This window comes from Pristis pectinata, chromosome 6, assembly GCF_009764475.1.
Source record: "Pristis pectinata isolate sPriPec2 chromosome 6, sPriPec2.1.pri, whole genome shotgun sequence".
NCBI classification, from domain to species: Eukaryota; Metazoa; Chordata; class Chondrichthyes; order Rhinopristiformes; family Pristidae; genus Pristis; species Pristis pectinata.
This window is the reverse complement of record NC_067410.1, coordinates 62,094,467-62,120,486: the sequence shown is the minus strand read 5'-3', so window position 1 is coordinate 62,120,486 and position 26,020 is coordinate 62,094,467. Positions and strand designations below refer to the sequence as shown.

The 26,020-nt window shown below is 44.3% G+C and overlaps 1 protein-coding gene across 1 annotated transcript; it reads left to right on the top strand.

Annotated features, from left to right (window-relative positions):
• The first annotated feature begins 1,952 nt into the window (after positions 1-1,952).
• LOC127571837 (alpha-1,4-N-acetylglucosaminyltransferase-like) lies at positions 1,953-18,883 on the top strand. Its single transcript, XM_052018584.1, is given in 7 exon segments — positions 1,953-1,974; positions 3,614-4,032; positions 18,334-18,403; positions 18,406-18,545; positions 18,547-18,679; positions 18,682-18,810; positions 18,813-18,883. Coding segments are annotated over 7 exon segments (984 nt in total).
• Positions 18,884-26,020: the final 7,137 nt, after the last annotated feature.

The following is a 26,020-nucleotide window of genomic DNA, read 5'->3' as shown; positions in this document are numbered from 1 at the left end:
GTTTTTTTTGATTAGTTTATATTGTTTATAATTTTTTTATTGATTTGGGTTTTTTAAAAAATTTATATAATATATCTTTTTCTTTCCTTTCTTTTATATTATATTCATTTACTAAGAGATCATTGGATCTACAGATTTTTTATATTTTATTGTTTTTTATGATTATATATGCTATGATTGTTATCCTGATCTCTTTGTATTACATGTGCAAATATTGATGCCATATATCAATCTGTATTAATTTGAAAACTAATAAAAAGATTGAAAAAGAAAGAAAGGTCAGCCTTGAGCGCACTGATAAAGGGAACTGACTGGTGTTGTTCTTTGTTTTATCTTGATCTGTGTGATACATTAAGTTCTTAAGTGTGTAGCAACCATAACTGGGAATAGTCACGTGATATAGCTGTTGTTTTAACATATAAAATAAGCTTGTAAGCTTCTGTATGTTAGTCTGGGTGACAGTGGAGATTGCTGCCCACTCTCCATGGTACTGTGTTAAATAAAGCCTTTGAATGAAACTTGGAGTTATCTTCTCTTATTGTAGATTAAATTAGAGTGTTTATGACAAATTGGCGTAGTCGGCAGGATCTCTAGTTTAAAAATGGGATCCAAACAATTATTAGAAGTAAGAAAGAATGAAAACGGAGATTGTTCTAGCTGAAATGGGGACAATCCCGAAGCCAAGATGCCAGGAAGGCTGAGGCAAATACGGCAGCCTGAGTAACCCGGCCGGTGACTCAGTCCAACAAAGCAAGACGCTTCCCTCCCTCAGAGAAAGGGAAGGCGAAAGGCCAAGACGCCAGTATTGGAAAAGCTGAGGCCGAATAGTGAGGACTGGGAAGAGTAAAAAAGGTGCCGAAAATAGAATAGAATAGAGATAAGTAAGAGAAACGAGGCCTAACTCCGACAGTCGTGAAGAGGCAACACTGGTGAGCGCTCATTGTATATAAGGTAAAGTTAAGCCGCGGATGATTTTCCTGTTGTGTAATAACTTACGATTACAGAAACCAAGATGGGAACCCGAAGAAGTCGACTGGGCGTTGTTCACCCTGGTCCTGCTTGGCGAGAAACTCCTTCCAAGGTAAAAAGTAGACCGAGGGAGGATGGCCAGCTTCACGTGAGTAAAAAAGTAGATAAGCGAATAAAAAGAATGATAAGATCAAGACAAAAAGTGGGAGATCCGCTTGTTCCACCCGGATCCCCAGCAGACACTGTTATCAAGGAAACTGTAGATGATCGGAATGCGGTAACATTTAGTAGTGACTTATACGGATGGTCCCATGGTAAATGGCCATATGGGGGGAGCTTTAATTTAAAGTTAATTGCCGATTGGGAGGACAGTGTAAGAAGCGAGGCTGGGGACCCCACCTGGGATAAGGACTACATGTTGAGATGTTTCAAAAAATGTATTGAAGTAGCCAAGCACCACCAACCTCCCAAGAAAAAACCCGAAAAGGAGCAACCAAAAATGGGCTCTTATCCTAGACTCACTACCCCGGTGAGCGCCCCTTCGGGCCCTGATAGTGAGATAGATTTGATATTAATGACTGCTGCTCTGCCACGCCCCACACCAGGGATTAACCCACCACACCCAGATCCGAACAGGCAGCCTCCTCCATAGCAGCAACCACCCGGTCCACCAGGACCTGGGGGGGAAGCAGAAGAAGCTGGAGGCCAGCAGGGAGCAGTAGGAAGAGAAGGGGACAGGTATAATCTTAGAGAAAGAGCGAAAAGAGGCGAGAGTGATACTCGAGCCTCAACTCTGGCCTACAAAGTTTGAAAGACAACACCTGCCCAGGGAAGATTCTTTTCTCCTCCCAGGGGTATTAGCAAGGATACCCGAGGACTTATGGGCAAAACATAAGAATCACGTCAGAAAAGTCTGCACTGCCCCTGAACACAAAGTGACCCTTAAGAAAGGTGTCCCACTCCCGTGCATTAGACAATACCGCATGACGCCAGAGGCGGAAAAAGGTATCGCGCCAATGATTGACTCCCTATTGAGACAGGGTGTGCTTATTCTGACACAGAGTCTGTGCAATTCTACCTATTCCCAAGATGGGCCGAGAAAATGAGTGGTGGTTTGTGCAAGATCTGCGAGCTATCAATAAAATCGTCGTTCCAATAGCTCCATTGGTCCCTGATACCAATGTAATACTTACTTCCGTCCCGGCAGAGGCGAGCACGTTTACAGTAGTGGATCTATGTTCAGCTTTCTTTTCCATACCTTTACATAAAGGTAGTCAGTACCTCTTTGCTTTCACATACAAAGACCAACAATACACCTGGACCCGCCTGCCTCAAGGTTATACGGAAGCCCTGCAATTTATGCAGCTGCTGTAAAAAATGACCTAGACGAGTGCCCGCTCCCTGAAGGATCCACTCTGATACGATATGCCGATGATATTCTAATAGCTTCAACAACTGGACCCCAGTGTTTGACAGACTCTTTAACATTGTTTGAACATCTGGCGAAGCGAGGTCATCGTGTGTCATTGGAAAAGATACAGTTTTGTCAGGAAACAGTCCGATATCTGGGATTCCAGCTCAGTAAAGGCAGGTGAAAACTGGGGGCAAGACAGAATAAAAGCAGTCAACCAGGTCCCAATCCCCAGGACAAAAAAGGACGTTCTCTCTTTTCTGGGAATGATAGGATATTGCAGGCAGTGGATCCCTGAGTACCGAGAAAAAGATGCAGTGCTGCAGTTGGCAAAATTGCAGACTGATCTGCCTATCGTTGAGTAGGCACCCAAAAGGGAGATGGCCTTTCATGATTTAAAACAGGCTCTGATCACAGCACCCGCATTGGGGTTGCCTAACTATAACAAGCCTTTTCAATTATACATAAATGAGTCGAGCAGTTTCGCAACAGGCATCTTGTTCCAGGAGCATGGAGGGTGTAAAAGATCTGTAGCCTATTATTCAGCAGCATTGCCAGCCATTATAAAAGGAGTGCCAGCTTGTCTGCGTGCGGTAGCTGCCACTGCTGTAATTGTGGAAAAATCTCTCCCTATTGTGCTGGATCACCCATGTACAGTATGTGTGCCACATGCCGTAATATTATTGCTGAACTCAGCCACAACTCAGCACTTTACCACAGCTAGACGAACGGGATATGAAGTGATACTGCTCTCCCGATCTAATTACACATACAAGCGTTCGCCGGCCATTAACCCAGCTTCGTTCGTCCCGCTACCCTCCTCACAGCACGATATGGACTATCACGACTGCCTGCTGGCAGTGGAGGCCACTACCACCCCTCGGCCCGATCTGAGGAGTGCACCCATCAACAACCCCGATTTAATCCTTTTCACTGATGGTTCCTCGCATGGACCACGCAATAATTTACTGTTAGCTGGATATGCCGTAGTTACACCCTATAAAATAATGGAAGCTTATGCACTGCCAGTTGGGACTTCCGCTCAGGTGGCAGCACTCTTGGTGGTTACCCGTGCCTGCATTTTGGCAGCAGGCAAGACCGCCAATATCTATACTGACTCTTGCTATGCCTTTGGGGTGGTCCATGACTTTGGTCAGATATGGAAAAATGGAGGCTTTATTACCTTCTCTGGGGAAACCATTAAGCGTACCTCTCTGATTCTTAATTTATTAGATGCCATTCAACTCCCACAGGCTTTGGCTGTCATCAAATGTGAGGCTCATACCTCAGCTGATGATGAAGGATCAAAAGGCAACAGATTTGCCAACGTAGTAGCTAGGAGCGTTGCTGCCGAACAATATCTCATGTTGCAGGCAGCTCGCACCGAAATGGGGGGGCAGGGTCTCCCTGAATGTATCAGTAACAAGCTGTTGCAAACAGCCCAAAATCAGGCTACCCAGCAGGAAAAACGCTACTGGCAGAAAAATGGTTGCCACCCTGACCCAACTGTTTGGCGTCACCCTGATGTACGAATCGTCTGCCCCCGCAACTTGTTTTTGCCCCTGGCTCACCTGACCCATGGTCAGGCTCACATGAGCAAAGGAGGGATGCAACATGCCATTACACAACAGTGGGATGCTCCGGGGATAACGGTAACAATAGAAAAAGTCGCTAGAACTTGTTTCTCAACAAAACAATAAAGGAAAAACACCCGCTAAATTTGACCACTTGCCCCAACCTGAGATGCCATTCGAAAATCTGCAAATAGACTTTATGCATATGCCCCCAGTAAAAGGATTTAAGTATATACTTGTCATAGTAGATATGTTCTCTAGACGGGTAGAAGCATACCTCACAAGGAGGGACGATGCTAGAACTGTGGTAAATGCAGTAATGAAGGAAATTATCCCTAGATTTGGAATTCCCTTGGGAATGAATAGTGATAGGGGAACCCAATTTGTAAACAAATTGGTAACAGGACTAACAGAGGTCTTAGGCTTCCAGTGGAAATTACACATCCCCTACCGACCCCAATCGCCAGGAATGGTAGAGCGAGTAAATGGCGAGGTAAAAGCAGCCTTGGAAGAGGTTTGCCAACAACATGGGTTGGGGTGGCCTGAGGTGCTACCTCTTGTAATGTATACCTTGTGCAACCGAAAGAATAGAAATACTGGGTTGAACCCTCATGAGGTTTTAATGGGAAGGCCCATGACAACAGGTACAAAACTCCCTATGACCCCAGAAAAAGTAGCCTTAATCTGGAACGATGAAAAAACGTTGAGATATGCTCAAACCCTGTGCAGGGAAGTAGGTAAGCTACACGAGGGAGTACGACAGGCCCAGGCCCCGCTGACGGAAGGTAATATGCATCAGTTTAAGCCGGGAGACAAAATATATGTAAAAAATATGAACAAAGATTCTTTTTCTCCTTGGTGGAAAGGCCCCTACCTAGTACTGCTAACGACTCAAACAGCTGTCAAAGTGAAAGAGAAACCATACTACGAGTCAGATGAATGACTGAAATGAGATCAACCCAGAAAGTTATTACCACATTGGTCCTTTCGCCAGCTACAGTTGCTCCACGGTGCTTGGCTATGAATATGTTTTTGCGAATGGTGTATGAATATGCTAACAGAAGTAGTGTGTCTATACCAATGCATGGAGGAGGAGAAAGGAGTATCCAGCTGATCTCTATACCTCTGAATGAGACAGAGACGGAGGCATTCAGTTCAATAACGACCCGCTTCCACAGCTGGTTCTTTGGCAAAACCTTGAATTTGACAAGTGGTATAGTTAAGATGGGAGCATACAGTCCGAGCAGCTTGAGGCCAGATAACGGCACGACCCATCACCGTTTCTCTGTGGAAGGAGGAACGAAAGGATGTTTTGAGGGATGGTGGTTTCCGGAGTATAATTTAAGTAAGAGTGATCCGCCTGTATTACATGTGATCCCACGATCAGTGAACACGTGCTGGTGTAAGGAACAGAGGGAAGGAAAAGCAGTAGGGAGAGCAAAGTGCAGGAATCAGAGTACAGAATGGGTATATGGAGAAAGTACAATGAAGGGAGTCCCCTGGGCTTTAAATGGGACCTATTGGATATGTGGAAATAGGGCATATCCCTGGTTGCCACGGAACTGGAAAAGTTGCTGTTACTTGGGGTACGTAGCGCCTCTCATGTATCATGTGATTCAGTTGGGTGAAAAGCCAAAACGCCCAAGAGATAGGAGAGCAATTATGGAACTAGAGCAATTTGGGATGATAGCTTTTCCTAGGTATGGAACTGGAAAAGCGGCCAGGGAATTGATCAATATGGTATCTGCATTAGAAAAACTAGCTAACGATACTGCTGAGGGGTTTGAAGAAACACAGCAGGCCTTATCTGCTGTAACAGCTGAATTGGTTGCTACTAGGACTGAGGCCCTGCAGAATAGGATGGCCTTAGATTTTATCTTGGCTGAGGGAGGAGGCACTTGTGCCATTGTGGGCCAGGAATGCTGCACCTATGTGCCTGATGAGTCAGAAAACATTAGGCACCTGACAGATTATATCAAGGATTCAGCAGAGAAAATTAAGAAAATTGGAAAGCAGTTTCACAACTATAATCCCCCTGGTAGTAGCTGGTGGCCCTTTGGAAGTTTGTGCCAGACCCTGACGCATTATGGAATAATCCAGATTATTGTAGTTATCTGCGTAGTGTCTGTGTGATTTCTATGTGTTCTGTTGCCCTCTTACATGTACCCACGGGTTAGAAGTTCGTGAAAGAGATGATGATAGTTACGATGAGGAGGAATGTTTGAAGATGCAACCGTACCCCCGTAGGGTATGAATCTCCTTTTCAGCAAGAGGAAGAAGACTGTTGATCCAGAGGATCAACAAGGAGGGATTGTAGAAGAATAAATGGTGTCTTTTGACTATACTGAGGCTGATGCATATTTGACTTGGTATAAGAGAACTATTTTTGCAGACAACGGTAAATTTTTGCTTGGAGCCAGAAGGTCTGCAGAAGACTGCTGAAACCAGACTTTGAAATAAAACAGGGTGCGAAGTCAGCCTTGAGAGGTCAGATTTGAGGCACTGATAAGGGAAACTGATTGGTGGTGTTCTTTGTTTTATCTTGATCTATGTGATACATTGATTAAGTTCTTAAGTGTATAGCAACCGTAACTGGAATAGTCACGTGATATAGATGTTGTTTTAACATATAAAATAAGCTTGTAACCTTCTGTATGTTAGTCTGGGTGACAGTGGAGATTGCTGCCCACTCTCCATGGTGCCATATTAATAATGCCTTGGAACAAAACTCGGAGTTATCGTCTCTTATTGTAGATTAGAGTGTTTACGACACACCTAGTCCTGAGTCAGGGGTTTACTTGCGTGGTATTTTTTTCATTAGTTATATGTACAATCACAATTTCTTAACCCTTTACTCCCTCATATCATGATAACCTAGAGGGGTGCCGAGAACGGGGCTGAGAGTTTATTAATAAGGACCTTGCAACAAGTATTTAAACAGGCCAGCACCACACAGCATACTATAATAATAACGATTAACCCTACTGCTCCATGCAGCAGGTATAATGTCCATGATGCTCCTAGTAGCCACCCCAACCAACCCTCCCCTCCTGTCAGTCCCTGCCTAAAGCTATCTACTTGCTTCTGAATGTCTTGAATGGCATGGGAAATGTTGTAGGACTCATCTCTCACATCGGTGACACATTTGTCCCCTACTATGAGATATACTCCTCCTTGCTGAGCCAACTGGTAGTCCACAGCATACTGGGTCTGTTGGGCATAAAGTCGAAGTTCCGCCATTTCCTGGTTCACTGCCTCCAGGCCCTTTATGGTACTCTTTCTCAGCACAGCCAGTCCACAAATAGGGTAGTTCCAGTTCTTTGCAGCTATATTTCCTGCCAAACCCCCCCCCCCCAAAGAGAGAGTACTCAGAAACCCATAGCCTAATGACAATAAGGGAGATCTCATCGTAACAGAATCCCTCCAGTCTTCACAGAACTCCTCAATTACTGACCGCGCCACAAGTCTTCGTCAGACATGAGCCTTCTGGGGGCAGGGGACCATAACCGGCCCGATCGTTCCTATTGCAAACCAGGCTGGCAGAGTGGGGGTGGCAGTAGTATAAGTACCATTGAAAAGGAACATATACCCATCCTTGGCCCGGTAACAGGTTACATTACCCGTTTGCTGTGGACTGGTCATCTGAGAATACCAAGAGATTCCAGCAACATTTCTTCCATGATTTTTCAGGTAATTTTCCCTGGTTAGCCATTCCAAAGAGACATTAGACAATTTTACGTGGGTTCTGTTCTCCTTCCCACAAACCCATCTCTCCCCTGCAAGTAATTTAATACACCTAGTGGTGGCACATTCACACCTAAACCATCCTCCCTAAATTCACATATTCTCTCTGTACAAGTGGTGGTGGCACATGATATCGTGTGCTGTACAATAGCTATCCAACAACCCCATCCTTTACCGTTGAAGTAATGGGGGAAGGACTGGTAGCTAGCCGTGCTACTAAGAGCTGTTATTGTTCTTTGCAAGCATTTACCCAGCAACACCCTCCAGTAAGTTCCTGTTTCTGAGTATTCGTATTTTAAGAGAGACCTGGGGCTCCAACTTGTTGTGGCTACAAAATGACCTTCCACTGATTCTGCCAGGGGGTAGCAAATGGTGCGATTTCCATGTAGTTGCATACGTGCTTTGTAAAACAAATTTTCCTCTAATGCCAATGCAAGAGTACCGGTAATGGTAAGGAGTCCAAATCTAAGAAACATCATTTTCCTTCTGCTGGCCATCGTTTACAGTCACACAGATGAATCCAGCATTCCTGGCCCTGTACTTTCACAGCTGTAGGAGCTTGGATTAGTATCTGGAGGGGGCCTTTCCACCGAGGTCCCAATTTAGGGCGTTCCCAATCTCTTATCAGTACCAAACCTCCAATTTGAAGGTCAGGCAACCCCATATCCTGTCCTTCCAGTGGTTTAAAGGCACTCTCCACCTGTGAATGAAGAAACTTTAAAGAGGACGTAAGCTGTCTGAAGTACCTTTGTAGTTCATTCCCCATGGGTGGGGGGCTGGGTGCCAGCATCCCATGGGGTTCTTCCCGGATGTCCATAGACAATTTTGGCAGCTGACACCCTGGTGGCCGAGTGGGGGGTAATTCTCATGTGGTATAATGCTAATGGGAGAACCTTCAGCCAATTTAGACCTGTCTCTGATACTAATTTAGTTAATTTATTCTTCAGGGTGCCGTTAGCTCATTCCACTATACCTGCTGCCTGAGGGTGGTAGGTGCAATGGAACTGTTGTTTGATATGCAGTGCCTTGCACGACTCCTTATTTATTCTCCCTATGAAGTGGGGACCATTGTCTGAACTTATCTTCGGGGTACCCCAAACCTTGGTATGGTCTCTGTAAGCAATAACTTCACCACCATTGAGGCCTTATGGTTGGTGGTTGGAAAAGCTTCAATCCATCTACTAAATACATCAACAATAATAAGACAGTACGTATAACAATGTACCCGCGATAATTCAATAAAATCAAGTTGTATACATTCAAAAGGACCCCCTGGCAAGGGGTTTTTGCCTGGGGTGCACCTCACCCCTTTCCTGGCATTGGTTTGTTGGCCAATGTCTTGACATACATACTTGACTGACTGGAGTAGTCCAGAGGCCATGTGGTGCAGAGTGCGTACACCCATGTGCCTTCCATACTTGTTTTTCTGAGTCAGGGGCGCCCCCCTGTAAGCGCTGCACAGTGACCATGTCTGGGGTGCCCTGCGTTGTTATTGTTGGCTTACAAGCAGCTGCCTGTTTTTCCGCAGTCGAAACGATATTAGTCCCCTGTTGTGCTGCCAATTTAGCCTCTGCATCTGCCCTGTTATTGCCCTGTGTTACTAGGGAGGCGTCTGAGAGGTGAGCCGAGCATTTAATGATGGCCAGTTTATTAGGGAGGAGGATGGCTTGGAGGAGGTTCTTTATGTAAGCCGTATTCTGTATGCGGCTACCTGTAGAGGTCAGAAATCCCCTGTGTGCCCAGAGTTGGCCAAAATCATGGGCGACTGCAAAAGCATAGCGGGAATCAGTAAAGATATTAGCTACTTTGTCCTTGGCTAAAATACGAACTCTGGTCAGGGAAAAGAGTTCTGCTTTTTGGGCAGAGACTGGGGGCTGCAAAGACGCAGAATCCACAACGTGGGAGTCGTCTACTATGGCGCAGCCGCAAAGGCAGATTCCCTGTCGGAAACGGAGGAACTACTGTTGACATACAGGTTTAAGTCTGCTGACTATAAGGCCTTATCTGAAGTGTCCGGACGGGGTGTAGTCAAAAAGTGGTTACGCATTAAACAGTCACGTGGTGGATTTTCAAGATCCTCAGGTGGGGCCTCTAGAAAGATGGCAGGGTTAATGGTGGTGCAGTATTCAAAAGTGAGGAGTGGGTTATTCAGGAGGTCTACCTCATATCCGCTTAAGTGGGCCTGGGTAAGGTGTTGCACCTGATGGGAGGTCAGGAGTGCTGTTATGGTATGGGAGGAATAAACAACCACTGAACATTGCAAGGTTATATTGGAGGCTGCTGTTACCAGGGAGTAGATCACTGGAAGCATCTGTGAGCATGGCAGAAGTGCCCTAGCAACCAGATCCAGCCAAGTAGAGTAATATGCCACCAGTCATTTTCTATCCCCATGGGTTTGAGTAAGGACGGCTGTAGCGCAGTCCTCCAGGACATTCACAAAAAGCTGAAATGGGCGATCATCTTGAGGGCGTCCCAGGGCCGGGGCGTTGGCAAGGGCCTGTTTGAGCTTATCAAAGACCCCCTTTAGTTCCTCTGTAAGTTCAAAAGGTCCCACGGACTGGCTTGAAGCCAGGGGTGTGAGGTGCTTATTAAGGAGGGCCACGTTAGGTAGCCATTGTCCGCAGAAATTTACTAAACCTAAGAAGGCGCGCATACCCTTCAGTATAGAGGGCAGTGGGGTAGCAATAATGGGTGTAATATGTTCAGGAGTGAGCTGCCGCTCAGTTGCACTTAAAAGGGTGCCCAGAAATTTCACCTGGCACTGGGTTCGTTTTACTTTCTATGGAGGTATTACGTATCCCCAAGAATGGAGTGCATTAAGTAGTCTGTTGGTGTCTGCAATGTTGGCGGGCTCCGAGGGGCTTGCCAATAAAAGGTCATCGACATACTGGACAATGGTGGATTTATCAAAAAGTTGTAACTCTTGGAGTTGTTTATGCAAAACTTGGGAGAAAATAGTCGGGGAGTGTATAAATCCTTGCAGGAGACACGTCCAGGTGTATTGCTGACCTTGGAAGGTGAAAGCAAACAGGTACTGCGACTCAGGAGATAGGGGAATTGCAAAAAATGCATGTTGGAGAGCCACAAGTGTAAAAATACAAGAGTCGGCAGGGATATTGCTGAGAATGGTGGCCGAGTTCGGGACCACGGGATGCAGTGGTTCCACTATATCATTGACCTTACGCAGGTCTTGCATCAGGCGCCATTCCGTCCATCCGGGTTTGGGGACGAGTAAAATGGGGGTGTTGCAGGGTGATTGGCGAGGAACCAGGATGCCCTGTTTGCAGAATGAATCTATTAAACGGGTTATTCCGTCAACCGCCTCTCTCCGAAGGGGGTACTGTGGGACGGAAGGCAATTGTGCTCCCGGCCTTACACAGATTTGGACTGGGGTCACTGGGGTGAACCCTGCCTCAGCTTTCGACATGGCCCATAAATCGGGGGTTGGCTCATCTGAAGGGAGTCGGTGGGGCTGATGGTGGCGTAAACAGCCTGTCACCGAAAAAGGGGTGAGGTACTAAGTCAGGGTCCCTGCTGGCAGTATTTGGGAAACCCCGTAGAGGCCTGTGTCTGCCTGTACCTCAAGTCGGTGGGCTAGGAATCCCAGCTCCTTCAGCTTATGACCCTCATTAACTGACAGGATAATGTGAGGGGACACCAAGCCTGACTGATTCCATAATTCATTAGGCACTTGAACTAAAAGTTCAAGTGCCCTCCTTACCCACTACTTCCCCTAAAATAGTAACAGTCACCATGCTACCCAGGAAGGAGCATACAAAACTTCTAGCTCCCTTGAGACTCCTGAGGGGTCATAAGCTAGCATCACATGTGGGTCAGGGGCCTTTAAGGGTGGGTCAAAATCTCCATTCGTGAAGCCCACTACCACCACTGAGGGGGCTGGTGAATCCAGAGGATCCTATGAGGTTTAGGGCTGTTAATGGTAATTCCTTCATCCAGGCATTGTATTTTGAGTTGGAGGGAACAGAGCAGGGAACAGAGCAGGTCCTTCTCAGCCAAGTTAACCCCTAGGTCTGGGGTTACTGCGAATTGGATCAGACATTCCTGATCTCCAAATCCCACTTGTAAAGGTTCAGTTAATGGGTAGGACCTTTCCAGTCCCTCAAGCCCGCTCAATGAAACTGTGGCCGTGGACAGTTTAAAATCATGCTGGGCAATACAAGGAGCTTCAAGGGTCGAGGTATTGGCCCCGTATCTATCATAAAGGGGATCGGTTTTCCCTCAACTAATAAATTGACAATAGGTTCATCGTCTGGGTTATCGGTGAGGGCAGGGTACATGGAATGGCTCCTTCCCACAGCTAGTCAGGTGGAAAACGGGTTGCTAGTTGAGAAAGGTTGTCATTTACCGGGGGGTCTGGCCTGCCGTTGGTGGTGGGGGCACTCCCACTGCCAATGGTCAAATGCCCCACAAAGGTAGCATCCTGTCAACCTGACGCTCGCCGGTGCAGGTTGTTGGGGTCCCCTGGGTCCTGGGTAATTACAAGGGAACTGTGGTGGTGCGTAAGGGGGTTTGTCTGCTGGGGCTCTTGGGCCGTTGGGGTGCATTGGCTACCCTTTACCAGACCAGTCAACCCCTCCTGGAATGCAAAACTGCGGTTCCATTTGATATCCCATTTTATTGTGGTAGGCAGGTCAGGGCTGAGGGGGTCTTTGGACCATTTCCCGTTTTACCCTTGTGGCTTTTGAATCGTGCCCGTTACTCCAGAAGTGGACCAGGGGCCTCCTCATGGCTTGTTGTGCATGGTCAGGCCAATTCATGTTATTAGTGCGGATAGCTGATGCCACTCCCTCAGGAATACATTGTAGTAAGAAGGTGTTAAACTGAGGGGAGGCATTGCCTCTGTTATAGACATTGTCCTCCGCATAGGTACCGTAAAGTGAATAGAAATGATCCCAAAAATCTGGGCCATTCTCGCCCTGTTTCAGTCGGCATTCTAAAACTTTAGTTATGTCAATAGGCTGTTGGAGGGTTTTGCGAAGAGCAGTTCTATTGGTTGCTACCTGGTCCTGAGGCCAGACAGCCGCTTGAAAGGCTGTCCAATCCGCATAGTTTCCCAGGTGTTCTTTCCATTTTCCACCTCATTAGTTGTAAGGGCTATGCAACAAAGACTGAAAAGGTCTTGGGGTGTGGCCTGGTACATCTGAATTGTCCCAATCACATAATCTATAAATTCTCCAGGTTGGTTTTACGGTTGGGCGCCTGCCTCATGATTAGGCACATCTCCTGAGGCTTTCAAGGGGTGTAAATATAGATTGTAGGATTAGCGCTCGCTTGGGTTGGATCGGGATTGGGAACGTTCCTATTGGGGAGCTGTCTTTTAGCCTTGGCTCCCTTTACTTCATTCACCATAGGTGATGGGTCGGGATATTTAGGGTCATCATTATCAGTGGTAGAATCAGAGCCATAATTGGTGTCCGTCTGAGGATCTACTAAAGGTCTGTCCCCTACCGAAAAGTTCCATTGCTTGTCTGTGGCCTTAGGACCATTCGTATGCCGGCTTTCTCTCCATCTAAGCTGATTTCTAGTTCGGGGCGCAGTAGGGCCCTGGAATTGTCCTTGAGACGGGACTTGTTTAGCAGTCATTGGTGGTGAGAGCGGAACAGTTTGGGGACTAGTATTATATGGGGGCGGCAGTGAAATTGGGGGGTAGATAGGGGCTGTGGGTCGAACCATCCAATCCTCCTCGTTTTCGTCCGTATCATTACTTTGGAACAACAGGGGCATGCCAGACATGTCGGGAGGTACCTCCGCTTTATCCTTATTTTTTCTATTTTTATTCCTATGTTTTTCCTTATTCTTCTGATCTATCCCTTCCCTCCCCCTTCTGCTTCTCTCAGCATCGTGGTCTCCATACTGAGACTTCAGAACTTCCCAACTCATGGGATTTCCTTTTTCATCACATACGCTAATCCCACTTCTACGTGCATTATGTTCCCAACTACTCTGTTTAGATCTTTTTGTTAAGTCTTGGGCCGTTTTTCTCCCATTAGACATTAATATTTTCCATTTTTCCTCAGTATTGCACTCCCAAATCACCTTTTCTGCCTTTAGGCACTTATCCACATCCCAAGTTCCCCGTAATGGCCATATTTCATTTCCCAATTTTTTATTGAGGCATGTCGATAATTTATGGAAGTTACTCTCATTTTTTTGGATCGTCCTTACATAACTTAGATAGTGGGGTATTGGGCCCAGACTTATCGAGAGTCTGCCCCATCTTTCGACCATACGGTACAAATCACTGCGATTATCTATAAGATTGGTCTCTTTCCTTCACCCATTTCAGGTTCCTGACCATCCAGTGGGGGATTTCCCCTCTTAAGAACCGGTCTAAGGCAGGGTGGTAGTACTGGAGAACCGATCTCAAAACTTAAAACTCAAAACCTTGGAATTCACAAACTTAAAACCCAAACCTGGGGACTCGAACCCCAAACCCGAAACCGGGGACTCAAACCCCAAACGCGAAACTAACTGGGGATTCGAACTCCAAACCTGAAACTAACTGGGGACTTGAACCCCAAACCTGAAACTGGGGACTCGAACCTGAAACACGAAACTAACTGGGGACTCGAACTCCAAACCCTAAATTGGCGACTCAAACCCCAAACCCAAAACTCGGGACTCGAACCCCTCTTACCTGTGGCACTCAGACAGGTTCGCGAGGAGTCTGTCAGAGGATATTCGACAAGCGAAGGGATTGATCAGGTGTCCGACTCCCTGAGAGGGATCAAGGTGAATCTTACCTTGTGGGCCCTTCTGTCTCAAGCAGTTGTTATCCCCATTGATCGCTCACGCCACTTCCGAAACCTCGTCTTGGACTCCTGGCTGGCTCGCCAAATTGTTGTCCCGATTTTAAGTTCCCACTCCTGTTTGCTGCAAAGTCACACAGTGCCACAGATTAATTCTGTTAAAACGTGTTTATTAGCAGTATACTACTGGAGAATTCTCCTCAAACTCTCATGCAGGGTCTTTATCAGAGGTCTCCACAATACAGAGGGGCAGACATTAACTTATACAGTCCTTGTCACACGCTTAAACAATGCAGCTGCACCAGTTTCAACTGGGGACCCTAAGATTGAAAGACAACCATCACACTCATTGTTTAAGACAAACCTTAAACTCATTGTTTAATACAAACCTCACACTCTTTGATTTAAGACAAACTTCACACTCATTGTTTAGGACAACCACCTGGTCTTGAGTCAGGGGCTTGCTGTGTGTGGTATTTTTTCATCAGTTATATGTACAGTCACAGTTTCTTAACCCTTTACTTCCTCATCTGGCTGTCCATTTGATCTATGCCTCTTATCATCTTGTACACCTCTATCAGGTCACCTCTCATCGTCCTTCGCTCCAAAGAGAAAAGCCCCATATCACTCAACTTATCCTCATAAGACATGCTCTCCAATCCAAGCAGCAAACTGCTAAATCTCCCCTGCACCCTCTCTAAAGCTTCCACATCATTCCTATAATGAGGCGACCAGAACTGAACACAATACTCCAAGTGTGGTCTAACCAGAGTGTTATAGAGCTGCAACATTAGCTCGCAGTTCTTGAACCCAATCCAAGTTATTTATAAAAATCACAAAGAGCAGGGGTCCCACAACAGATTCCTGCAGAACACCATTGGTCACCCACCTCCAGGCAGAATACGATCCATCTACAACCAGCCTCTGTCTTCCATGGCTGAGACAATTCTGAATCCACACAGCCAAGTTTCCCTGATTCCCTTGCCTCCTGACTTTCTGAATAAGCCTTCCATGAGGAACATCTCAAACGCCTTAATAAAATCCATGTACACTGCATCCACTGCTATACCTTCATCAATGTGCTTTGTCACATCCTCAAAGAATTCAATCAGGCTCGTGAAGCATGACCTGCCCCTCACAAAGCCATGCTGACTGTGCCAAATCAGCCTATGCTTCTCCAAATGCCCATAAACCCTGTCTCTAAGAATATTCTCCATTAATTTGCCAAGCCATGAAATAAGACTCACTGACCTGTAATTCCCAGGGTTATCCTAACTCTCTTTCTTGAACAAAGGAACAACATTTGTCACCCTCCAATCATTTGGCACTACTCCTGTGGCCAGTGAGAAGCAAATATCATTGCCAAGGGCACAGTAATCTCTTTCCTCGCATCCCATAGTAACCTTGGATATATCCTGTCCGGCCCCAGTGACTTATCTATCCTAATGTTTTTCAAAAGTTCCAGCACTTAAGAGATATTTTGCCATTGTGTTTTTTACTGCCATCAGAGGTGTGTTGGAACCATATCATTTGGAAAGTGAGGCTATAGTGAAGTGATGGTGCTACACTCTGAGGATGAGGGGTTCATTTTGAGCATCTGTGTCTTTAAGTCCAGTAGCAGTGGACTGAGTGAAGATGCCGTGAACATTGTTGTCACTGTTGGATGCTGAAGGAGGTGGAGGGATACCGTGGAGTCACCTGGTCAATGAGAGAGAAGTCCAGTCATTTATTTGTTTGGGAGGGGAAATCATTGCTTATCAGAGCTTTCTGTCTGCTCTTACATTGCATGACCTAGTTGTTGACTATGCGCCAGATGCTGGGGCTGTGACAGAGATTTTTGAATCTTTGTTAGTCATAGATGAGATGAGAGATAACTGGAGTATAACAAATGTTCCTTTGTTCAAGAAGGGCAGTGAAATTTACATCAGTGGGAGGCCAGCTATTGAAAATGAATTTCAGAGGATCATGATATATCTACACATGGAGAGATTGGGATTGATTGGGATCGTCAACAAGGCTTTGTAGATGGGAAATCCTATCTCATTAATTTTATCAGGATTTTATTAAAGATAAACATATTGACAAGGCCAGTGCAGTAGATTGTGTCCACATGGACTTTAGTAAGACATTTGACAAGGTCCTACATGGCAGGCTAATCCAAGAGGTTCAAGCTCATGGGATGCAGGCAAGCTGGCAAAATGGATTTAAATTTGGCTTTGTAATGGTAGACAGAGGTTGGTGGTGGAAGATTGCTTTTCTGATTGATAGTCTGTGAGAAGAATCAGTGCTGGGACCTTTGATGTTTGTGACATACATTAATGACTTGGATGTGAATTTAGAAGGTGTGATTAGTAAGTTTGCTGATGATATGAAAATGGTATTGTAGATAGTGAGCAGGGTTGTGTAAAGCTACAGCGTGGTACAGATCAGCTAGAAAGTTGGGCGGAGCTATTGCCAACGGAGCTTAATCCTGACAAGTGTGAGGTGATGCATTTTGGGAGGGCAAACAAGGGTAGGACAAAGGGACCTTGGGGTACAAATCCAAAAATCCCAAAAAGTTTACATAATTTGGATGAGGCCACACTTGGAGTACTGTGTGCAGTTCTGGTCACCACACTGCAGGAAGGATGTGATTGTGCTGGAGAGGGTGCAGGGGAGATTCACCAGGCTGGATTGGAACTTTTCAGTTCAAGGAGAGATTGGATAGGCTGTTTGGTCACCCTGAAGTGGAGGATGGGTGACCTGATGGAGCTATACAACATTATCAGGGAGATAGATTGGGGAGATAATGAAAATCTCTTTTCCATGGTGGGGGTCCCTGAGACAGGAGGGCATAGGTTCAAGGTTGGAGGGTGGTTGCAATCTGGAATGAGGAGGTCGTGGAGCCAGGAACTCTCACAATATTTAAAAGGCATCTAGACAAGCATTTGAATTGCCAATGTTTGGAAGGCAATGGAGCTAATGCAGGTAACATGCATAGGGAAGGTTTAGAGGGACGTGTGCCAAATGCAGGCAAATGGGAATCAGCCAAGTAGGTACTTTGGTTGGCATGGACAACTTGGGTGAAGGTCTTTCTGTGCTGTATTTTTCTATGACTCTCAGATTGTCTCCAAATGGGATTAGTATCAATGCGTGCAGTGAAGGAATGCACAGGATGGGCTGAAGGGCTTGTTTCTATCTGTACAACACTATGATGCTCTATCCAGTGAGCAAAGAGGAAGAGAGTTTAGAGTGGCTTATCGAGTGGACAGTCAGAGACTTTTTCCCAGGGTGACATTAACGAGAGGGCATAATTTTAAGGTGATTGGAGTAAGGTATAAGGGGGATGTCGGGGTAAATTTTTTACACAGAGAGTGTTGTGTGTGTTGAACGCACCACCGGCAGAGTTTTTCGGGGCAGATACATTAGGGACATTTAAGAGACTCCTAGATAGACACAGGAATGCTGGAAAAATAGGGGACAATGTGGGAGGGAAGGGTTAGATAGATCTTAGAGCAGGATAAAATGTCATCACAACATTGTGGGCCAAAGGGCCTGTACTGAGCTGTAGTGTTCTATGTTCTATGTTCCCAAGGAGTAGAGCTGCAAGAATAACATGGATTGAAGGACAAGTGTGATGGTTTATGACATGGTTCTTTGGAAGGAACATTTCCTTTCTGCAGAGTGGGATTGTGTGGATTTCACGTGCTCCCTTAGAGTACTGGTTATAGTGTCTTTGTGTGCTGACTGCAGCCACAGCAAGCTGGGCCCCCTGGCCGGATGGTCTTTAGCTTTTGGAAGAGACACAAAGACTGGAGAAGAAATGTTTAGAAAGAATAGAAATTAAGATAATGAATTAAACTTTTCTTTGTCCATTATACCACAGCTAAATTCAGAAAAGGAGAGGTATTGGATCCACGTACTTGCCGATGGCTGCAGATTAGCTTTGCTCTGGAAATCGGGGACAGCTACCTGGATACTGACATAATATCATTGATGTCTATGCATTTTGATAACTTTACATGTCCAGAGAACACAGGAACTGTCAGTAATGGGGCAATGGGTTTTCATCACAAGCACCATTCTTTTTTATGGAATTTGCATGGGAGATATTGTGGCCCATTACATTGGAGATCTTTGGGCTCAACAAGGTCCTTGGCTGATTGCCCGTGTACCAAAGAAATGGTGCAACATTGATAACCCAGGGGTCTTCATTGGTAAGGCTCTTAATGGATCACAAAACAGTTCTACCCAATCCCATATCCGGCTTGGGAAAGGTATTATGCTCACTGGAAAAAGAAGGATATAGAGTGGACCTTTTCAGCTACATATGGAGCTCATGTCTGGAATTACATGAATTCTGGCAAGAAAAAAAAGTTGTTGCTGGAAGTGGATCATTAATTAAATATTTTTTTCCAGTTGCATTGTCCAAATAGTTACAAAAATTTAATTCATTCCTACAATAGTACAGAGTGATTAAGGACCTGATAATGTACAATGAGTGACAAAATTAAATTGACAGATTTTGCAAAATTACAGTCTAAAAATAAATAAAACTCCTTTGAGCACAATTGCAAATCATGATGCATTCACTTTGAGACTTAGTTTTCTGACAACTGTTTCTCTAATCTGGATATACTCCAATTCACTTGTGTAATTTCAACTGGAATCAAACAACATTTTCTGCCCTCAGGTTTGTATGATGTATCTTGGTAGTGAGGGCAGTTGGCAGTGAACATGCAGCTGTTGTTCCACAGTCAACTCACTGTAGAACAGGAAAGCACCAGCATTTGACAGGCCTTTCAGTTGAAAATATGTTGTCAAAGGGAACCCTTCAGATAATCAGGGATCCTGTTTTGCTACATTTAGATTTGTCAAAATGTTAATTGTTGCTGTATTTGGAAGCATGATCATTGTGCACTTGTGCTGACACAGTAAAGGACGGCCAATCACATAGGAAGATGCCCATGACCAATATGACATAATTCTAGACAGAACACAAGGAAAAAAGAGATGACATAACAAATGAAATTGTTTGTAGTCAAAGAAATATATCGATGCTGAGGAAAAGCCTGATAAAACAGAGATGACCTTTAACTTTGGGATGTGAGGAAATGATTGAAAAGGATGAGGAGCACAGAGTCAGAGAACTCACTGGCTTACAGCTCACTTCAAACTATTGCCATCAGTCGCTGTCACACAGAAGCTCTTGAGATCTTCATTGGACAATAAAAGAACAAAGTGTCCCTGATTTCCTGTCCCTGCTTCGTTTATGTGTGATAATTAAAAGTGAGAGTAAGATTGACAATCAGCTTCAGTCAGGCATCTCTTACAGCAAGAGTAACAGTTCATTAAATTGCTACAAATCTGAAACTTTTGCACATTACTATAAACTTAAAAGAGGTAACATGGCATCTGGAAGCTTGTAATAGAAAATGATGAAACCAAAATCAACTTGAGAATGGATATTATTTTGAAGACATTCCAGTTTTAGACTCCCCAACCGTGGAGAAAAGACTTTAGCTATTCATCTTATCTATGCCCGTGGTGATTTGATAAACCTCTTTAAAGTCACCCCTCAAACTTCTATGCTCCAGCGAAAAAGGTCCCGGTCTATCCAGCCTCTCCTTCTAACCCAAGCCCTCCTGTCCCGGTAACATCCTCAGAATGACCTTTCCTATAGCAGGGGAACTAGAGCTACAGCCAATGCTCCAAATGTGTCATAGATGTCTTGTACAGCTGTAAAGTAACTTCCCAACTCCTGCACTCAGTACACTGACTGATTAAGGCAAGTGTGACAAACACTTTCTTCATCACACTCTCTACTTGTGTCACCACGTTCAGTGAACTATGTACTTGCACCCCAAGGTCTCTCCGTTCTACAACACTCCCCAGGGCATTACTGTTTACTGTACAAGTCCTGCCCTGGTTTGTCCTACCAAATAGCAACACCTGAATTAGACTCCATCTTCCTTCATCTATCTTCTTGGTCACCTCTTCAAAAAACTCAGCCAAATTCGTGAGACACGATTTCATGATTTCCTATGCTCAAACAGTCCTTGCCTTTCCAAATGCATATAGATCTTGACTCTCCAGCATCTGGAAGCTTGTAATGGAAAATTGTGAAACCAATATACACTGGCAGATGGATATTATTTTGAATACATTGTACACTCAGCCATCAATTTATTGCCCTACTTTTTGGAAGTCTTTAGCTGATCTGTGTCAATCTTTCCTTCCACTGGTGGTAGTGACAGAAGCAGCTAGGCCACTCAGGATACAGGAGCCCGAGGGCACGTACCACCAGACATAAGGACAGCTTCTACCCAACTGTGATAAGTCTATTGAATGGTTCCCTTATACAATGAGATGGACTATGACCTCACGATCTACCTTGTTGTGACCTTGCACCTCATTACACTGCACTTTCTCTGTAGCTGTGACACTTTACTCTGTACTGTTATAGTTTTTACCTGTACTACATCAATGGACTCTGTACTAACTCTATGTAACTGCACCGTGTAATGAATTGACATGTATGATCGGTATGCAAGACAAGTTTTTCACTGTACCTCGGTACAAGTGACAATTATAAACCAATACCAATACCAATACCCACTGCACACTCTTGCTGTGTTCTCACTCATTCAAGTCAAACCTTTTGTAATTTAGTGCATTCGTTCTTGAAATTTGCAGAAGGGACACATAAGAGTCTTTATTGATACTCTGGTCAGTTGTCGTCATTCATGGATATATTTCATTGGCCATGTGTTGAAACAAACATTCTGCACATGAAGAATGGAGACTAAAATATTGTCAGCTGCATTGGTTCATACTGGACAAGTTGTAGTTATTGGATTGGAGTACAAAAGTAAGGAGGTCTCGCTGAGATTCTCCAAGGGCTGACATATTTCATCAGCTGTCTTTGTGAGGCAGAAGGGGAAAGAAGTCCTGTTAGTAGGAATCAATGAAGGGCCTTGACCCATTTCTCTCTTCACAGATGCTATCTGACCAGTTGAGTGTTTCATGTATTTTCTGGGTTTATTATTGCAGGATGATGTGAATAATTGGTGATATGTACCTTACCTGTGAAGCTGTCTTTTTGCCCTTGGATCTCATGATGCTGTGAATGCCTCTTTGCTTCTTGTGTTTGGGTCTAGCACAGTCAAGTGTCCCCACATATTCATGTGTTTCAACATCTTCCATCCTTGGTCTAACTAATCTTGCATATTGTTTGGATGCAGGGTCCTGAAGGCCAAAATATGGAATATTCCGGAATGCTTGTCTGGATCGCCACTGGCATTCTCATTTTTTTTCATTTTTCTCTAACTTTTGTTCCTGCTGACACACACCACTGCTCATCGCCCTCCCTCTTCCACTCTCTCCTCTCTGATGGTTATGTATCTGTGAGAAATATCAAGGGCATTCAGAACCATTTTATTAAATCTCCAGCTCAGTGAAGACCATTCTTCCTCCACTGCCTGGCTTAACTGGCTATAGTTTGAAACTTTGGAATAACCAAATATTTGCTAAAATATAAACAATTTGGACTAAAATGAAGGTGGGCTGATTTGTAGGTTTTCAGATGACACGCAAATTAGCAGAGCGATGAAGGTAGTCAAAGGATTCACCAGGATATAAACCAATTGAAAATGTGGGCAGAAAATGGTAGATGAAGCTTAATCCGGCCAAGTGTGAGGTGTTGCACTTTGGGAGGTCAACTGTAAAGGGAAAGTATACAGTAAAGGGCAGGACCCTCAAGACCATTAATGTACAGAGGGATCTTGAGATGCAAATCCATAGCTCCCTGAAAGTGACAACACAAGTATTTAGAGTGGTAAAGAAGGCATATGGCATACCAGCCTTCATCCATGAGGGTGCTGAGTATAAAAGACAGAAAGTCATGTTGCAGCTGTATAAAACTGTAGTTGGGCTTATTTGGAGTATTGTGTCCAGTTCTAGTCGCTGTATTACAGGAGGGATGTGGAGGCTGTGCAGAGGGTGCAGATCAGGTTCACCAGGATGTTTTCTGGATTAGCGAGTATTAGTTATCAGGAGAGGTAGGACAAACTTGGATTGTTTCCTCTGGACATTAAGGGGTGCCCTGATAGAAGTATTTAAAATGATGGGAGGCATAGATAGGGTAGATCATCAGAGTCTTTTCCCCAGGTTGGAAATGTCAAATGCTGGCGGGTATAGCTTGAATATGAGACGGGGAAAATATAAAGGAAATTTCCAAGGCAAGTTATTTACACAGAGGGTGGTAGGTGTCAGGAATGAGCTGCCAAGTGAAGTGGTGGAGGCAGATATGATAGCAACATTTAAGAGGCATTTAGACAGGCACATAATCAGGCAGGGAACAGAGGGATATTGACCTGGTGCAGGCAGATGGGAATAGATTCGATTGGCAACACGGTCAGCACAGACTTGGTGGGCCGAAGGGCCTGCTCCTGTGCTGTACTGTTCCATGTTCCATGTTCTAACCACATCATTCAACTGCTTGTTTCATTTTCATTAAAATCACTTGAACCTTAAATGCTTTTCATTAAATAGTACAAAATGAGCATGATTTTACTGGGCGTCAGCTAGAAACATTTCGTATTGAGAAATAGTGGAAAAACAAGTTTGAGAAAGGGCCCTGAGTAGGGAGAACACATTTCAGCTGTGCTGAACCTTGGGTGTTATTGCTAATGAGCGGTTAATAATGAGCGGTAGCAACGACATGTGTCATGAAAAAAATCATTTGACATATGACAGGAAAACCATAGTTGACTCCAAATGAAGGATAGAAAAATCGCCTTCACCAACCTGTTGAAGCTTGTCAATGTTCCAGGGAGCCGGTAGTTTGTGCATGAATGGGAGTTATGGAACAGATAAGATAAAGCACAGCCGATGCACTGACAAGGAACAACATTGTGTGTTGTTGTATCCTATGAACTAATCCATGACATAATATGTTTTAATGGTGTTGGATCCAATTCACTACATAATCCTCACTGAGAAAACAATTTAACACTTGACAAACTTTGGCATTTCCAGGTCACATGCTGACCCCCTCATTTCTCAAATGAATGTTGCAAGTAACATACACAGAGTAAAATAATGACAATGCAAAAATCTAAAATTTTTCTGTCTATATCTTAATGTATTGTGCCAAAAGATGATCATGACAAAGTATTACCTTTTCTGAGCCTTCAACCATCCCAATCTCAACACAACATACCGCAAAGTGTCTGGAGATCTTTCCCTCTCTCGGTATCTCAGTAACTCAGGCAGCAGTTAGGTTATTTACATATGCCAAGTCACAAAATTCTCCAAGTGAAAGTAATTACTTAATTATTGTTAATTACATCATTTCTGACAGACTTAATATCAATCTACGGGTCCTCCCCAGGTTGCAAACGCCCACCTTATGTACATCACACACCTATGAATGAGCCTTTTGGAGACCAGCAGGATGGATTTGCCGGCTGCTGTGGGGCTGCAGATATCTTCTGCCGTGTGCGAACTCGGTTTGTGAATGAGATTGATGATGACAATATGAATGAAGTTATTATTTCATCTTATTCCGAAGCTCTGGAAAAATTTACTGTCCAATCTTTCATTAACACCTTAAAAACATGAATCAGATATTCCCACAAGGTCAAAGTTATTAGCAAATTCTTGATTAAGTTACATCCGGGGAATGTCCCAGAAATTGCACAGAATATTGTATGGTTCTTCCTCTCTGAAATCCTCAAAGATTGGAGTGACAGACTTTGTTAAAGTTCTGTTTGGTTTCTCCCATTAAAACCCTATACCTTTTACAGAGAGAAAACACCAATTCTCCACTTCTCTTTCCAGTCAAGTTTTTATCATTCATTTAGATTTCAGATAAACTTCTCGGTTTCACTTGTTTTGGAAATTATGAGAAAAAATATCTGTGAAAATAAAAAAACCCTGCAGATATGGAAAATTTGAAATAAAAACAGAAAATCCTGGAAATTATGCCCCTCGCATAATTGGTCACATAAGTGATCTGCAGGCTCTTGCTTATTCATACATTCTTTCTTCAGTAAATCTCGAAGCATCACAGCAAAGCTCATAATCCCCTCACAGAAACAACATTGTTGTGTATCTGATGCCTGTGATGCTGCTGCAGGTAAGTTTTTCATTGCACTGTGCAAACATGTACTTGTGCATTTGACAATAAACTTGACTTTGACTTTGACTTTGAGAACAAAGGTCCCCCTACAAGTCCCACAGTATCTAAACGTGTTTCATATTTCTCCTGTTCTTTCTCCCCCTCTATCACTCTCCCCTTTCTCCCTGCCCAAAGGTCCTCAAACACTAAAAGCTGTCAACTTTCATAAACTGACATCACATCACCAACTCCAATTTCTCTTCCTGTGAATCCCACTGCTGCTGTCAATGGAATTTCCCAAAGATCACAACGTTCTGAAAGGAGTAAGAAATTGATTGTTTTTATTCGTTCCTATAGAAATGACTTACATAATTATCACAGAGCAGCCAAATCATCTGCAATAGATGTGACAATTCGTTTGTGTTGGTTAAACAGTGAATAGCAAGGTGTCTCCCATTGGATCTGGGCAACATCATGGTTTGACTTTTCTTCTTGATTTATATTTTCTCAAGATAATTAAGCTGTTAAATCAAGGCTAGCATGAAGGTTCTACCATGAAGTAGTCTCAATTTACTGCCCAATTTTTACTCTTTCTTAACACATTTAAATATCCTTTTTCAAGAGGTTGGCAAATGCTCCCTATGCATCACTATTCTATTTATTTCAGCCCATCAAAATACCAATCACAAGCAGGCACAAACCCATCTCTCCTCGATTGAGCAGTGCAGTTGTCACACGTTCTCATCTCAGGCTTTACACATTGTCATGGTGTTTGGACAACTATTTCCATGAAGCCCATGTTAATAACATCAACTTAATGTAGGTTTGAGATTTAATTTTAAAGATATGAGGCATTGTTGATGTTCTGAGGATGTTCTCCCAGTGGGACAGTGTAGAACTGGATGAGGAAAGTTAAATGGGGTAATCTCAGGATAGGGGATTACCATGGGAGACTGAGATAGCTGAAACTGGAATTCTCCGGTCCAGCGAGATGTAGTTGTTAGGTCATGGAATATATTAAAATCTAAACCAGACTTATGCTGGAATCTAGATGAAAAACACCATGATGCTGGAAGAACTCAGCAGGCCAGGCAGCATCCGTAGAGAAAAGCAGGTGGTCAATGTTTCGGGTCAGGACTCTTCTTCAGGACTGAAGATAGGAAAAGGGGAAGCCCAATATATACGAGGGAAAAGCAGAACAGTGATAGTTGGACAAAACAGGGGAGGCAGGGTGGGTACAGGGAGGTGATAGGTAGATGCAAGTAATTGACAGTGTGGCAGATGCAGGGGAAGGATAAAAGTTAAGAAGAGAGAGAGAAAAAAGGGCTAGGAAAGGGAAGAAGAGAAGAGGCATGGTGGGGCGGGGGGTTTGTGGGGGAGGCGGGTGGGGATGACCTAAAGTGGGAGAATTCAGCATCTATGCCGTTAGGCTGCAAGGTTCCAAGATGGA